Raw genomic sequence first — 15,870 nt, 5'->3', positions numbered from 1 at the left:
ATCCGGGGAAGACTGCGACGTACAATCCAAAAATTGAGAAAACAACACAGATAATCATAAATAGCGTAAGAGAAGCTTTTGACCACTACAAAACTATTGCCGAATTGGAATTTAGCAAACAGAATAGAAGGACAAGGGCACTCCTCAACGGAGCTCTGAAGATGATTCAGCTTTTAGGTGCAATCGGTACAAAGAAGCTCGAAAAGCTCTAAGGAAGAGCATAAGCTCGACTAGATGATAATCATGGCTCACTTGAGGCGATTTCAATGTTAAAGTGGATCCTTGTGAAAAAATGTAACCAGCAACTGAATAGTCCACATTTACAGAGCGTGAGGTACACAGAAAGAGACGAACAAACGCCAAACCAATTGCTTGAAGTGCACTTCTCAGGCAGCACCCAAAATGTCAGCTTAGGATCACACAGCCCTTAACTAAGAGATTTCACTTGGGCATGCAACATAGTGTCAGTTGAGTAAAGATACAAGTCTGTGCGCCTATATGACATCATTCCTATTCTAGTAATAGAGTGAGTGGATGCCCTTGATCTATAAATTCGAAATATATACCATGTATGCCGGAGACACGTTTATATTCCCAACAGAAAGGCAAATTCATGAAGGGGTAAACTTTGAACTCAAGGCGAAAATTGGGAAGGCCATATCCGGGAAGGAGTACGCCTTGGGCGAAATTATGGACATCAAAAGTGCTTTAACTACGTCTTTTTTACGGCTATTTAACAATACAAGGCAGCATTGAATCAATATGCTCTTAATCAATTCGATTCGACATGCTGTAGTACCTAAAGATCCACATATTAATCAGATGTAAGTCTATCCAGACAGGATGTCTTAGGCACTGCGACCAGGAAGAGATTGTCTCTCCTCTGGTGCAGTTCCTCGGACGCAACGGCCTTTGCACAAGCATTTCTGGACCATCTAGCCGCAGTAATTATCGATAAGTTTACGGACACCGTGTTCGGATAGCTAAGTGGTTAGAGCACAAGGCTGTCGTACGGAAGGTTCAAATCTCGCTGGCGGCAGTGGGATTTGTATCGTGATTTGACGTCGGATACCAGTCGACTCAGCGGTGAATGAGTACCTAAGTCAAATCAGGGTAATAATCTCGGGCGAGCGTAATGCTGACCACATTGCCTCCTACAGTGTTCTGTAGTGTACCGTTACGGTCTTAAATGAAGTGCTCTAACACCCTTCAAGGCTTTGATCCAATATGGGTTGTTGTGTCAACGATTATTATTATTATTACGGACACCGTATGCAACTAATTCACAATTGGTGTCCCCGTAACGGACTCACGGTAAACTCAAGGAAGGTTGGGCTAGTTATGTTCATTATTAACGTTAGGTGTGGAAGCTAAACGCTACCTATCTTATCATCTGTCGAAGCTATACGAAATTTGTATTGGTTTGACACTAATACACTTTATACTTCCGGCATGACCTATAGTTTTCAATGGGATTTATATCTGAGAAATTTTTAGGCCAAGGAAGAATTGTACTGGTTTCCTTTGCAGGTATTTCTTGCTTTTGTGTCGTATGTATGTCATGGCGCACGGTTATGCATAAATGTATAGGATTATGCTCGGTAGTCTGTTAGACATCTTTCACAACTTTCATGTATTGGTCACTATTCACACTTTGGTTACTAAAGTATAAAGGCCTAGGACCTTCAGCAGAAATGTTACTTCATATTATTACAGCAGGGGGTTATTCCCTCCCGAAGCCGCCACTCGTCACGAAAGATAACTTAAAAAGTGGGAAAATGTTTATAAAATGACATGTTTGAAAGATCTTTCTCGGAATTTTAAAAGGACAATTATTTTTGATGCTAACCTTATCTTATTCGTCTATTCGATGCGATATTCATTATAGAGCTCATAGAATTGACTAATTTGATAGAATTACATAGGTTGACTAATTATAAACTTTATGTTTATTTTCGAAAGCTTATTACAATTAGTTGTTGTGGATGTAATATCCTTTTTTGACCATTTTCTTTGAAATGTTAATGGGTGAATATAGAGAGAAAAAATGCAGAATATAAAATAAAAGCTTCCAAATCATATGATATTGCTTTACTTAGCGACTTTTAACTCTACACCTTCAATTCAAATCCCCAAACAATGTCTTTTTGTCAAAAAGCACAACATTTCATTAGAAATCTGGCTGCAGTTTCAAAATTCCGCGGAAAAAGAATAGTTGGGAAGAAAAGTCCTGCTTCCTGGGAAGCAAATTTACATATTAAATGAACTTTTCGTAGATCCTACAACTGGCAGAAAGGTACTAAGTGGCACTTCTATATGAGTATTCTTAGGTTCCTGGAAAAAAGATATTTATTTCTCTTGTTGTATTTTGTATTATGTACATATGTGAATATTGGGTAATAGTACACTGCGAAACATTTTTCTAGACGAAAGGAGGTTGAGCGATGCATATGTAAAAACGCATCAGACGATATGGTGAAAAGACCACAATATTTTTATTCTCACATAAAACAAATTACACAAGGAAAGCAATGAAAATTAACAAAAGTATTGGCACAACAAGACAAAAGAATGGATTCTAATGAAAAACCATATGAAATTCGAACTTCGATTTCAATTTTAATGTTATGTATTCAATGACTGTATGTACTTCGTTCCCAATAATGCCTTCCCCAACTTCCAGTAATGCCTTCTTGAGGAGATGTGCTGTTTATGAAACCGGAATTCAAGCAAATGTTACAGATGTTCAAGCAGGTTGAGATTTCCCGATCAGATAAACATAGAGAATTGGTATGGACATTATTACAGTAACGATTCTCATGTCAAAGGCGAAGTGTACTTAGAGTCGTTCTAATGGAAGAAAAACGATTGTTGAGTACCTAAGGTGACGTTTTCTGATAAATTAAGGCAGAACACATTTTATTATTCTTCCTTTTCATATTTTAGATAGTAAATACCGATCGACTAACTCTGATTACTTTGAAGCCCCAGTTGCATGCATGTCGTTAGTTTTAAACTCCGGACCTATAGAGATATGAGTACTGCTTCCTATTAAACTCAAATAAGTTCTATTTACTTTTGCCAGACGACCGAACTGAATATGAAAAATCTAAGGTTTTGATTGCTTGACCTTCCACAAAGCAGGCTGTTTTCTCCATTATTTTCAGCGGGGAACGATTTTCGCCTGGTGGGGCGACTATGAAACTTCGCTACCCACACTTTAAAGTGCATTTACCGAAACGGCTACTTTGTTTTTGCGAATTTATGGAAATTGTGGCCTATAGCGAAGTGACGACAGCAACGTAGCGTTATCAAGTTCAACTTTTCGACCATTTTGTCATTCACAAAATGCGATACTTGAAAATATTAACTTCATTTCGGTTTCTGTTGAAAAGTACTAAAAAGCACCTATTTAACTAAAACAAGTCGGGAAACCGGAAGTTGGGCTGGACACCTTTGAGCTACTGTAACTTTGTTACTAATAGTATGATTTTGTTCAAACTTGGAGATAATATGCTTCATATTATATTTTATACCACTGCCAACTTTTATAACTCTGAGATAAACTTAAGGGGGGTTTTACTCAATTTTCCCAAAAATATGGTAATATAATATTATTAACTTAATTTGAACAGATATCGATATGGATAGTATTTTAAGACCTGGGCACCGTATAGAGGCAGCTTCATGATTTTTTTCAGATTTTTCGGTTGGGTAGTTTCTGAAAATGGGTCCGTTAAAGAAATCATCATTTTGCACCCCTCCCACAAGTATTATACTAATCGAGACCTTTCATTTGATACCCTACATGCCTATATTTGGTGAAAAAAATGTTGACACCCCCCTTTTACATGTATGGGGACCCCCCTAAATCTCAACGTAGGAGGATACCACTCACCACATGTCTGGGGGTCCACAGGTCCCACCCTCTCACCGTGTCTATCGGTATAGCCATTTCTGTAGTGCTTGTAACAGACAGACAGACAGACAAACGGCATCCAGACAGACAGACGGACAAAAGTACTAAAAAGTAAGAAAAAGTACTGAGATACCCATAAACTTCAATAGGTACTAAATTTCGTGGCTTAGTTACTAGAAAGTCAACACTAATTGTCAGTACTAAATAACAACAACAGATTAAGCCAGTTGGTGTGAAGTTTGCAACGGTTGTTGCTGAGACTTGGCAGAATGAACGAAATATTCCTTATGTGGACCAAAGCAATCGAATATCCCTGGTAATGAGCCGGCGGGCAGATTGGCTCTATTATAGGGCCTGCATTTGGCACTCGACTATCCACTGCCAAATACCGGAAGCTCGCCGCTTTAAATATAAAGGTTTGGTGTTCATCCTATCGAGCAACTCTCTATGCACGTTTTTCCAATGGTACATAACTAAGAATGCAAAATATATTGAAAAATAAAATATACCTATCAACCTACATATTAAAAACATGAATATTGTGCTCATCCTAAACAAACAAACATTGCCTACTACCGTGTACTGATGAGAATATATATATATGTAAATTGATCTAATGGTTGGTCCAGACGCTATTTGCTGAAAAGTCCAAGCCTTTCACAAATATTTAAGTTTAGACAAAACTAAGCCTATCAAAATCGTCATTATGTGCAATTGTGTTACACTAGCCACGTACAACCAACTTGTTGGTTGACACAAGATGGCTAGTCTTAAGCCGGCTTAACACATTTTCCGCTTGCGCCAACCCAGCGGGGACCAAAGGCAGAGCTTACATTAATTTAGGGTTAATGGCAATCGATCTTAATGTTGTGTTTTCACGCAATATCTTTTTGAAAAATTTTTCATTGATCTAAACCACTTACCCAAGGGCAGTGAAACGAATAAAAGTTTTAAATACTGTACAAATATTTTTTCCTGTTGGGAAACTCCAAACTCTCAGAAACGTGCAATGTGAGGTGCAACTCAATGAACATTCCACATCGGCGAAGTTTGCTCCAAGTCCGCAAGGTTCGTTTACATACTGCATTTTACACTGCTCATTCATCTTGCACACACCCTTGGATTTTTCGCAGAAAACTGACATTCGATCGAATTGGCGGCAAGTGCTAGCGAGCGGGCACATTCTAAGCAAAATATCCTGTCCACAACTATTTGTTCATGGTTGGCAAGCGTGTAGACGAACCAGATCGCCAACAAGCGCTAGCAACCACACCAAATACCCTGCCCACATGCTTGGGCTTGCGACTTTTTCATAAAGCCGGGCAAACATGTAGATGGCACTTAACGCATCTTGACGTATTTCCACATTACTTTGTGCACGAAAGCATACATACATACACTCATGTACGCAAGGCTGTCGTACGAAAGGTCGCGTTTCAAATCTTGAGTACCTGAGTCAAATCAGGGTAATAATCTCGGACGAGCGCAAGCTGACCAAATTGTCACCTATAAGGTACTATAATCCTGGAGTGTACCGTTACGGTCTTGAATGAAGTGCTCTAAAACATTTGAAGGCCTTGATCCAATTGGATTGTTGCCCCAACGATTATTATTATTATTATCCGCAAACTCCATTAGCACCTACATAAACATACACATGCGTGTCTCCAGTAATTGATACTGATATTCAAATAATTAAAAACAAGTCGGGAAACCGGAAGCTGGGCGCTTCAGGTATGAAAGGTTTTGTTTGTTTCTTGTGGGAGTATATTTGAGTGTAGAACTATCCCATTTGTACGTAGCCCGTTAAGAATATGCATCGAAAATTACCAATCGAACCCCTTTATTTGATACCCCACGTAACCATATTCTGTTAAAAGAATGTTCCCCATGTATGACACCATTTGCTAATTGTAAAGGGATTCACAGACCACACCTTCTTACCAAATTTTTCTGACATTCGGTTCAGCCATTTTTGAGTGGCTGAGATGTGACAGGCAGAAAGGCAGGCAGACATTGATTCGGTTTTAATAATGTTTTGTTTCACATAAAATCTTAAAAACCAAGAAGATTTATTAAATACATTAAATATTCACTTTTGAATTTTTAGAGAAAAATGAAAAAAAAAGTGGCAAAAAATTATCCTTTTTGATTGGAAAAATAATTTGTAATTGCAAAAAAATAAATCCTTCGTTCAGAATCTAGTATTCAATATGTGAAATAAGTGTGAAAAGTTTAAGCGAAATCGGTCCAGAGATTTTCGAGAAGTTTTCTTCTAAAGTTTAGGGAAAAACGCAATTAAAGTTTTATCCATGAATAAAAAAGCAGAAACGATTTTTAAAATTACACATAATAGTCCATTTCAGTACTATAAAACAACTCGCCTGCAGCTGCTACATGCTCCAAAGGATTCTTCTACTTCATCCTAGGACGAATTGTCCCATTCTTGAGTAACAGCCTGGGGTTTGCGTTGTTTCCTATAAGCGATTTACGTCTTCTTAATGACGGTCACAAAGATTCAATTACCTGTAACTGGAAGAGTTTTGCTCCTAATAACACAAAGTCTTCTGACAATATTTCTTTCAAACTATTATACAATACCACAAAAAACAAAATTTAAAAAAATCGATTTTCGGACCCTTTTCCTCCCTTAACAAGTAGGACATGAAAACGCTATTTGGAGGACACTGTCCTTTAAATAACCATATGGAAAAAAAGGGTTGTATATGAGGAAGAGGGCGAGATGGCCCTGTATTTCATATGCAACTGCCGCGCCAGCGTCGTCTGATATCAAACAAGGATACCCCGGTAAGGTTTTCTTCAACAAAAAATCTGCGTAGTACTTGCGGCTCCTCCCACTAAACCAAAATGAACTAACTAAACTATAACTAAATAAGGAAAATTACATTCCGACCTCATTTCTATGCCATATCGAAAATATTCTTTGGTTTTCCCATTAAATTCTTTTATATGTGCATATTATCAAATATTTAAAGATAAAAAACTACATATTGCCCAATGGCTGAATAATACATATCCCATTACTCGACCCAAATTCAATGACAGGTATGAAAAGCTGATTGCCTTTTAATTAGTAAAAGATATAATGACTCATTCAGAAACTTAAAGACGCATGACGAAACCGAAGTTATGTATACCAAACAACTAAAAACGTTTCTATCTTATTAAATTATTAAGTTGACGATCGATCTTGCTGGCCAATTTTCCCAAGAATAGTAACGGCGATGCGAATGGTGCCAGTTACTCGTAATTTTGTTGGTTAAAAACAAGCCAGTCCACTCAATATTTCACAATTCGTTATGCGAAATGTACCCGCTCCAACTACTCAGCAAAAGACATATTGCTGACGCTATTATCATTAAGGAAAGAGATTGTGAATCATATAATGTTTGCAGTGATGAAAAATCTTAAAAAGCTGAAGATTTAGCGAAAAAGCCTTGGGACGTGCAAACTTAAATGCAGGGTGTGAAATTTTACTGCTGGAACATTGGCAGTATTAAGAAACTGTTTCCAATTCCATTTCACCTTCAATTACTATTTCGAAGGTATAATACTTTGTAACAGATGAAGCGTCAACCCAGTTCTGTTGCAGATACATTTAGCCGCCTTACCCCATTCCACTCGAAAAATTTATTGGATACCCTGTAACTGCATCAGATTCACCACATTTTCGTTGCAGTTTTAGCGTTTGTCTATGTTTTCAATCTGAGAATCTGCAAAGCGTTTCTGGTCCACTAGATACAATCGTATCTGAACTCAACCAAATCTTAACATGCACACAAAATGCAAACATTTCCCTTTCACTTTTAGCACACTTTAAGAAATTTTCAAAAGTGCGCAAACGTTTTTCTGACTCTTTGAGCGTTTTTGTTACGTTTACAACAATATTTTCTTCTCGAATGTTTTCCGTAAGTACGTACTCACAGATGCAACGAAGTATGTTCCTGAAAATGCATTCATTCGTGAAGTATGTTAGCTGCAGGTTTATTAACGAGAAACATATGAATGTGAAGCAAACGCTGTAAAGTATGAGCAACTGCATTACAATTATTTGTGGACTCGAATGCATTCGCATTATATAATATCGACAGAAAAACTCCAAAAAACCTCAAGTGTGTTCTGGAAAATCAATTCAATAGTGGAAAACTCGTTCAACGACACTAGGCACTACCGAGATTAAAAGCAATTAATTCAATCAAGTGAATGGCACCCGTGGAAGAAGTTTAAATTGCTCATGAATTGCATAATGGCTCAGCTGATTGGAATTGCATTTGAACGGACTGAAGCAAAGTGGGTTTCTGCTGGAGGCTGGTGCTTGATTTTGTGGAGCACGTACATGGTATATCTGGTGCATTGTACGAACTAAGGAGAGGTGACAGTATGTATGCCCATATGTGCAGTTGGCCGAGAAGCTAATGTGATTTGATATCGAAGCGCATATCAATTTATGTAAACGCCGATGAACTTGAATAAGACGCAGGGTTCAATTATTGTACTCATTTGCATATATTGGTTCGGCCTTGCTGACAAAAAGTTTCAAGATTTACACTTTTGTATTTGCCGGAAAATTTTTCGATGGTTTCTGCATTCGACTTTAATTTCTAATCAACATTTTAATGTAGCAGAATAATAACCACTTTGTATATAAAATCGCAAATGTATTGTAATGCATCAGGTTGCAGTAGTTTGTGGGATTCTGGCCCACTAAAATTGCCCCTACTTTGTTCTTCTTTCTTCCCCGCGGAACCGCCGCAAAAGCATTACTTCGCGGGGTGGACTGCGCTTTAAGCGACCAAACCTTCTGTTCTTCGCGTCCTACTTGCGCACTCCGCTTTTCCAAGATTCTCCTGTATACCTTTGATTGCGGAGTTCACCGTACATCAGGTTTTCTCTGACTTCAGCATTTCCCCGACGGCTACCTCGCACTGAGTAAAATCGTGGACAGTGGAACATAACATGCTCCGGGTCCTCAGGTATGCAACCACATTCAGGGCAAAAGGGAGAATCATACAGCCTGAATTGATACAAATACCTCCTGTAACGACCATGACCTGACAGAAATTGCGTCGGATGGTAGTTCATCTCCTGCGGTTGGTAAGCAAGACCACCTCCGGCTTTTGTTCCGCAAGGTCAAGCTGATCCAACTCCAGCCACGCTTTTATAGCGGTAATGATTTCGGTAGCGCACACTTCAACGTCTTAAGGTTATTTCGCGACGACAACCACAGCTAGATCATCTGCGAAACCGATTATCGTGTCCTCCTTTGGGACGGGAAGGACAAAGACCCCATTGTGCATCACGTTCAACAAGAGCCCTGTGATATCCTGCGGTGACAGTGCACTGCCTTCCAAGAGGTAACTTTTGAGGAGCTTAGTCAAATAACTAGGGACACCCGCCAGTGAGCTTTTCGTTTACTCCAAGCTAGCGAAATCGAACTCATTTTTGACGTCCAACGTCACTACGGCACAGCATTTATTAGACGACACCGCGTCTCCAGCCAGATTCAAAATAATGTCGACGGCGTCGATCGTTGACTGGGTTTGTCGAAATGAGAATTGTCCCTCCGATAGTCCATCTTTATATTCATTGATAGGAAGCAGTCTATTGTTGGTGGCCCTTCCGAGTATCTTTCCAACCATGTCGATGAGGCAAATCGGACCGTATGATGATGGATGTCCTGGGTGATTATTCAGCTTCGAGAGCAAACTAGTTTTTGCCCCTTCCACCGATCGGGGCAACCTCCTTCTACCATATATGTTTCAAAAACCCTGATAAATCAGTTCGAGCTCTTTTGGGAACAGCATTCAGACCGGTTGCTTTGTTATCACCAATTCTCCAGCAAATTAGCGCGAGTTCCTTCCTGGTGTAGACATTCAATGGTTGCTTATATTGTTTGCGCTCCTCTTTATCCGGAGGGGGGGGGGGGGCATTACGATATCAAGCAGAACATGCAGGCAGGCCAGTTGTGGTGTTCGCCGTCTCATCTTTTTCATAATCACCCTGTACGCTGTTTCCCAGAGACTTTGGTCTGTCTCTGCGCAAAGTTCCTTGAAGCATTCTCGCTTGTCAGTCCGTACAGTCTGCCTAAGCGTACCTAGAAGGTTCACATATACTTACCGTTTCTCGTCGAAGTCTGGTCTTCTTCTAGATCTGTCTCTGTCTGACCGTCACACGCATTTTCCTCGGAGATGATTATAGCAATTGACCTCAAATTGAGTGGAAAGGGAACTGTGGATGCTCACTCATACTGTGAGTTACATCCTTTCACGTCAAATTCAAGGGGGGATCATCATACATGCAAAAGAGAGGATTAAATTTTTTCCCCCAAATATAGTCATGTGGGGTATCAAATGGAAAGTCTCGGCCCGTACTTTCCGAAGTCAGTCTCATTTTTGAAATTTACTGGAAAGGTGGGGAGTGCGGGGGGTTGAAAGTTATAATTTTTTAACATGCCAATAGACTGCCACTATATGGTGCCTAGTCTACGAAATAGACCTATTGATACGAAATTCGCTAGAAAGTTTGGAACTGTGAACCACTTCCATGGTGAATTGTTGCACGCTGAACTCAAGCGCCGACTCTAGCAGGGAAATTTTTGAACCAAAAGAGTACGACGAAAAATGTTAATGGTTGCTAGTATGAGAGTGCTTGCCAATATGCAGCATCCATATCCCAGCCAAAATTAAATAAATATAGAAGAGAAATTGTTCTTCACCCAGCATATACTATTAATCTACTCCGATCATTATAACATTTCTGATACTTACAAGTATATCTCGAAATTGTGGCACTGGATGATAACTTCAGGAGTAGAAGAGTGAACTTCTTCAGAACGGAGAAGGAGAGATTTCGATCATCTAACAGAAAAATAAAATACCATTCTCGAATATAGGACCCCCACATAGTCCCCCTTTCTTAATGTTATTTTATTGCCTTTTCATCTTGAATGAAATGCTTTAGTTTCATTATTATCACACTTGATTCTGTGCAAGTCGTAAGCCCATGTCAACGGCAAACATCAATGATCGGAACATGAGGCCGTGAAGACCAAGATGTGATGCTCAACCACCTCTGAGTTCACACAGCAATATACTGAGGTGAAGTCTTTGGTCTTGATCACCTGCTCACTGGTTAAATTTAACTTGTTTATCATCAACCTATTTCTAGGCATGTGCTCCGAAATATGCCGACTTTAGGGTTCGGGTTGTTGATGTATCTCATCGATAGAGCTCCGTGGTAGATTCACTATAATCAATTGCATATTGATTGAAAACCCAAAAAAATAGAAGGAGGTCCCTATTTCGGCCAGCAGACCTGTATTTTAATGTTAAAGGTATCTTAATGTCGGATCTGATGGATATGTAACAGCTTTTCAAAGTTAGGGTAGCATACCAAGGTGTGATTGCATCCCAACGGCCTCAATTTTCACTCATATATCACTTTCTGACTGATATCTTGCCATTTTCATCCGTTTTGATTCATCACTATGAATCAGATACACAGAAAAATGTGTGCAAGTATTGAATCACTCTTTCAACTGAGGTTTCTATGCAGATCCATATACACCATCTACGGATCTTTATGAACTTATTGCACAATTGCTTGTATTTCGAAATCGAGAGTCCATGGCACGAACAAGCATCAACCATTGGAATTGAAGCCGGCACGGAGTGAAAGCATTGAAAAACATCACAAAAATGAGAAAACAGATGATGAAAAGATCCGTCGAAGAGATAATGCACATACACATTTCCTTGAGTGTTACCTCACAAAATTCGTTAATACCATCTTCTTGAATGTGAACTAATTTTCAGAATCAGGGAGATTAAATCAACAAATTTTTTTCAAGTTATTTGAAAAGGGCGAGAAAAAATGTGGAATGTGCAGCCTCAGTCGAAATTCGCGTCATGCCTAACATACATTTATCACCCCAAACTCAAATGAGGCGAGATAGGTCAATGCTTGCATTATTCACAATAATAATAATAAAACCGGTAACTTTCTCTGGCATGGATGGAACATTTAATTTGCTAGTACAATTAGAAAATTTATTTTGAATAAGTGATAAGAAAGTATATTGTTATTTATTATAGAATAGTTGGGAGGTATGTTACCAACTCATAACACAACATTGATAGTTACATATATATAATGGTTATAAAAGCAAAATACCATAGCAAATTAATTTAGCGGATGAATTTTGCATAACTATGCTTGATTGAAACTCATTTTTAACTGACTTAAAAAGATAGTTTAGAAAATGTTTATGCAAAAAATTCAAAATTTGCTTTATATCCCGGCCTTGAATTTCTATAGTGCTCTTCAACCTTATGCTATCTATACCACCATAAATCTAAGAAAAAAGTTTAAAACACTTCATGACTGGTTCCTTCATATAATCATATACCTCTATATTGGGGTAATCATATTTGCATGTAATATTTCTATTCTAATCTGTACCACTTCTTCTTCTTAATATCCCCCGAATGATCGCTACTTCATCGCACCTTTAACGCTTTGCATTGCTATTTCATTACAGCCGCCACATACTCTATTCCAACGGCAACTAACACCATCTCAGCAAAATCATATTCTTAGTGACATACAACAGCATCAGCATCGATTCACGATTAATCAGCCACACCATCGACAGCATCAGCAGTTTACCTTTCAGCAGCAGCCGAGTGTGGAAATCCCGATTGGTCAACAACAGTTTCCCAATCAAAGATTCCCACCACCACCTCCCGGTGGCAATCCTATACGTTTCCCAAATAACCAACCAACATCCAACAACCAACAAGTGCAAAAAACTGTAATACAACATCATACACAAACAAACTTTATTCCAAATTTCGTTCAACAGGTTCAGCAACAACAATCGTCGCAAACTCAACACCATCACCACAACACCCAATTCCAAAGATCGCCAGAGAACCAACTACAAATCCCTCAACAGCCATTTCAACCGCCTAATAATATACCACCTCAGCAATCGCAGCAGCTACCGAATTTAGATTTTCACAGACAAAATTTTTTTGCACTACAAAACGCTCAACCACCACAGCAAAATCAAATACCACAACAGTTCAACCCCCCAGTCCAACAACAACCACAACCACCAGTTCAACCAGTGGCCGAGTTTCAGCCAATCCCCCCATCTTTCCAGCAAATCCCAGTTGTAAATGGGCGAGTTGTAGGCACACCTAAGCCAATTACAACTATCTTTTACCAAAATCCCCCAAATCTTCCCCCAAACGTTCCACAAAACGTCCAACAAAATGTAGCACCATTTCAAGGCAGTCCAAGGATCGAACCGACTTTCAATCCAGCGCCACAAATTTCAGGATCAGCCATAATTCAACCTTCAGCTAAAGATCAGATCATTCAAAAGCATGAAGCATTCGTTCAAAAACAATATGAGAAGCAGCAACAAAAAGTCAAGCAACTTCACCAAGAATTCCAGCAGAAGCAACATTCAATCAAGCAAATTCCCCCAACAACCAGCCCTCAACAGTTAATAAACCCATTTTCCGAGCAAAATCAGCGTAGTCGTCAAATTCTCCCAGGGGAATTTTCGCTTTTTGAGAGCGCTTTGAAGAATCATGAAGTTGCTCATCCACGTCCACCAACTTCAACTACAACTACCACGGAAAATGTCCGAACAACTGCTACGGAAGACCCTTTCAATAAGCTCTTGCAAGCCCAGCGAAAGGATATCTACGCTCAACTAAAACTAGAATCAGCTACACCGAAACCAACACCTCCACCACAACCAAAAGAATTAGACCAAAATGAACTGCTCCAACAACTCCAAAAGGCCCTAGCAGGATCACCGCAAGCTAGTTTAGGCGACAAAAAGTTCGATGCCACTGATATTGTTCTGCCCAATGGACAAAAGGTTCAGGTTATTAGAACTTCGGACCCTAATTTGATTCAAGGTGGCCAAGAGCTTTCTCCTGAAATTGCAGCAGCCTTACAAGGAAGCAGGAATGCTCCCGAAAAGCCCGCACTAAAACCAAGCGATGGTTTAAAGGCTATTGCTCCAGAAAAACCTCAAGAACTAGTACTTCCAACAGGTGGAAAAGTACAAATTGTGCCGGCTCCTGGAGGCGATGGCTTAGGTGGTCTTTCCAACTTGGGCAGCTTATCTGGCTTAAGCGGCTTAGGAGATTTCGGGGAACAGAACATTGCAAGCGAAACAAGAATTGTTGATAACGGTGATGGACCACCATCTTTCGAAGAACTTGCCGCCAAAGGATTAATCCCCGAAGGCTACGAAATTGTTCAGCGACCGGCCCCTGGATCCAAACCTGCACCTCCACCACCACCACCAACCAAGAAGAAGCCAACCTTCGTATATTTGGAAGAACAAGCTGACGGGTCGTTCAAGATCCAGGGAATTAAAGCAAATGGCGAGAAGGATGCCAAGACAAGTGGTTCAGAATTGAATGGTATTTTGGAACGTATTCAGAGTGGAGAGATTCAACTACCCCCATCAGTCACCAGAGTAAAACTTCCTGATGGAAATGAATTGATTCTTAAGTCAGAGTACGAGGCAACTAGCACATCTTCAACATCAACAACGACTACAACAACGACAACTACTACACCAACTCCAACAACCACTACAACAACTACAACGCGAAGACCCATTTTTTCATCATCCACTATCCGCTCCCGTCCTACTACAGCTTACAGAGGAAGCACCGCTTCTCGTTCACGATTCACACGTCCCACAACTACAACCACAACGACAACCACAACCACCACCCCCGAAACTCCCAGATATATTACACACGCCCCAAGCACTGAGCGGCTAGCAGCTCTCTCCAGCACAAACATCCATAGCACTGCACTTCCGGACATTGCGGAAACTACACAGTTGTTCACCACAACCACCTTTGCGCCTCTTCCAACCACAAGTTTCACAGAGAGGTTATTCGCCCCTAGCAGTACTAATGCTCCTGTTGAAAGCAACCCTGGTTTAGAACTGTCACAAATCCTGAAAAGCCATGGTCTGTATGCTATGGCCAAATATTTGAAACAGTCAGGCTTGGATAATATCCTGAATGAAACCGGCCCTTATACAGTGTTCGTACCAACAGATAAGGCATTCAAAAATCTGCTCGTGCAACTGGGTGGTCCTGAGAGAGCTGAAGAGAAGTTCAAGGCAAATCCAAGACTTTTAAGTGGGGTAAGTACTTATATAATCATTTTCAAGAGTTGTTGTTTGTTTTATATATCATATTTTTTTATGACCTACTTAATATAATTAATTCAATTGATAGTCCCCCAAAACATGGACAAAGGTGTCCAATCAGACTTCTTTGCTAACTCCAAATATATGGAGTATAGCGTATTAACCACACCTACGCGCCATCGTTCTCGGCTACCTGAAATGTCCTTTAGATCGCCTCACGACTTCCCGAGATGCTCGCACTCCTCCTCTACTGTTTGTGAGCGACCCACTAATCGGCCCGGAGTGGATTTCACTACATGTCATAGTCAGTAATGCAATTATCGCTCCTCCTTAGTGTACCAATTCTGTCTCCCGATTACAGTACCTATGAGTGCCAGGCCTGCGCTCCGAACTAGTTCTTCGTTTGAGATACGCTCTCAACCATTTGAGGATTTAGCGTAATTAGCAGGAAATAACTTTCTGTCAACGTCCGCTTATCTATGTGGAATTTGCAGTGTTTCTACCGATTAAATTATTTGAAATAATTGGACGGTTTTTGCTTTTTCGATAGACACTGCCAAATATGCAGCACTGATCAAGGTAACAAATGGTTCCCGAAATATTGTTACATGCGAATAAAATAAATAACACAATGGAAAAAGCAGATTCCATCTAATTATTTCAAATATAAAAAAAAATTTTTTCTTATCCAGAGCTTTTTTGTTTACAAACGCAACCCCTCATAGAGAAA

The 15,870-nt window shown here is 39.8% G+C and overlaps 1 protein-coding gene across 5 annotated transcripts in view; it reads left to right on the top strand.

The window, feature by feature from the left end:
- Nucleotides 1-15,870, top strand: part of LOC119652793 (integrator complex subunit 3 homolog) — a 105,868-nt gene that overhangs the window by 83,746 nt on the left and 6,252 nt on the right. For 3 of the 5 annotated variants that reach the window (XM_038057112.1, XM_038057113.1, XM_038057111.1), the window contains 2 exons: nucleotides 12,480-12,752; nucleotides 12,804-15,134. In XM_038057112.1, coding sequence (XP_037913040.1) covers nucleotides 12,480-12,752; nucleotides 12,804-15,134 — 2,604 coding nt within the window. The remainder of the gene's footprint in view (nucleotides 1-12,479; nucleotides 12,753-12,803; nucleotides 15,135-15,870) is intronic. The other 2 variants (XM_038057114.1, XM_038057115.1) reach the window with 2 other exon arrangements.

The sequence above is a fragment of the Hermetia illucens genome, chromosome 3 (genome assembly GCF_905115235.1).
Source record: "Hermetia illucens chromosome 3, iHerIll2.2.curated.20191125, whole genome shotgun sequence".
Classification (NCBI taxonomy): Eukaryota; Metazoa; Arthropoda; class Insecta; order Diptera; family Stratiomyidae; genus Hermetia; species Hermetia illucens.
This window is presented reverse-complemented; position numbering and strand designations above follow the sequence as displayed.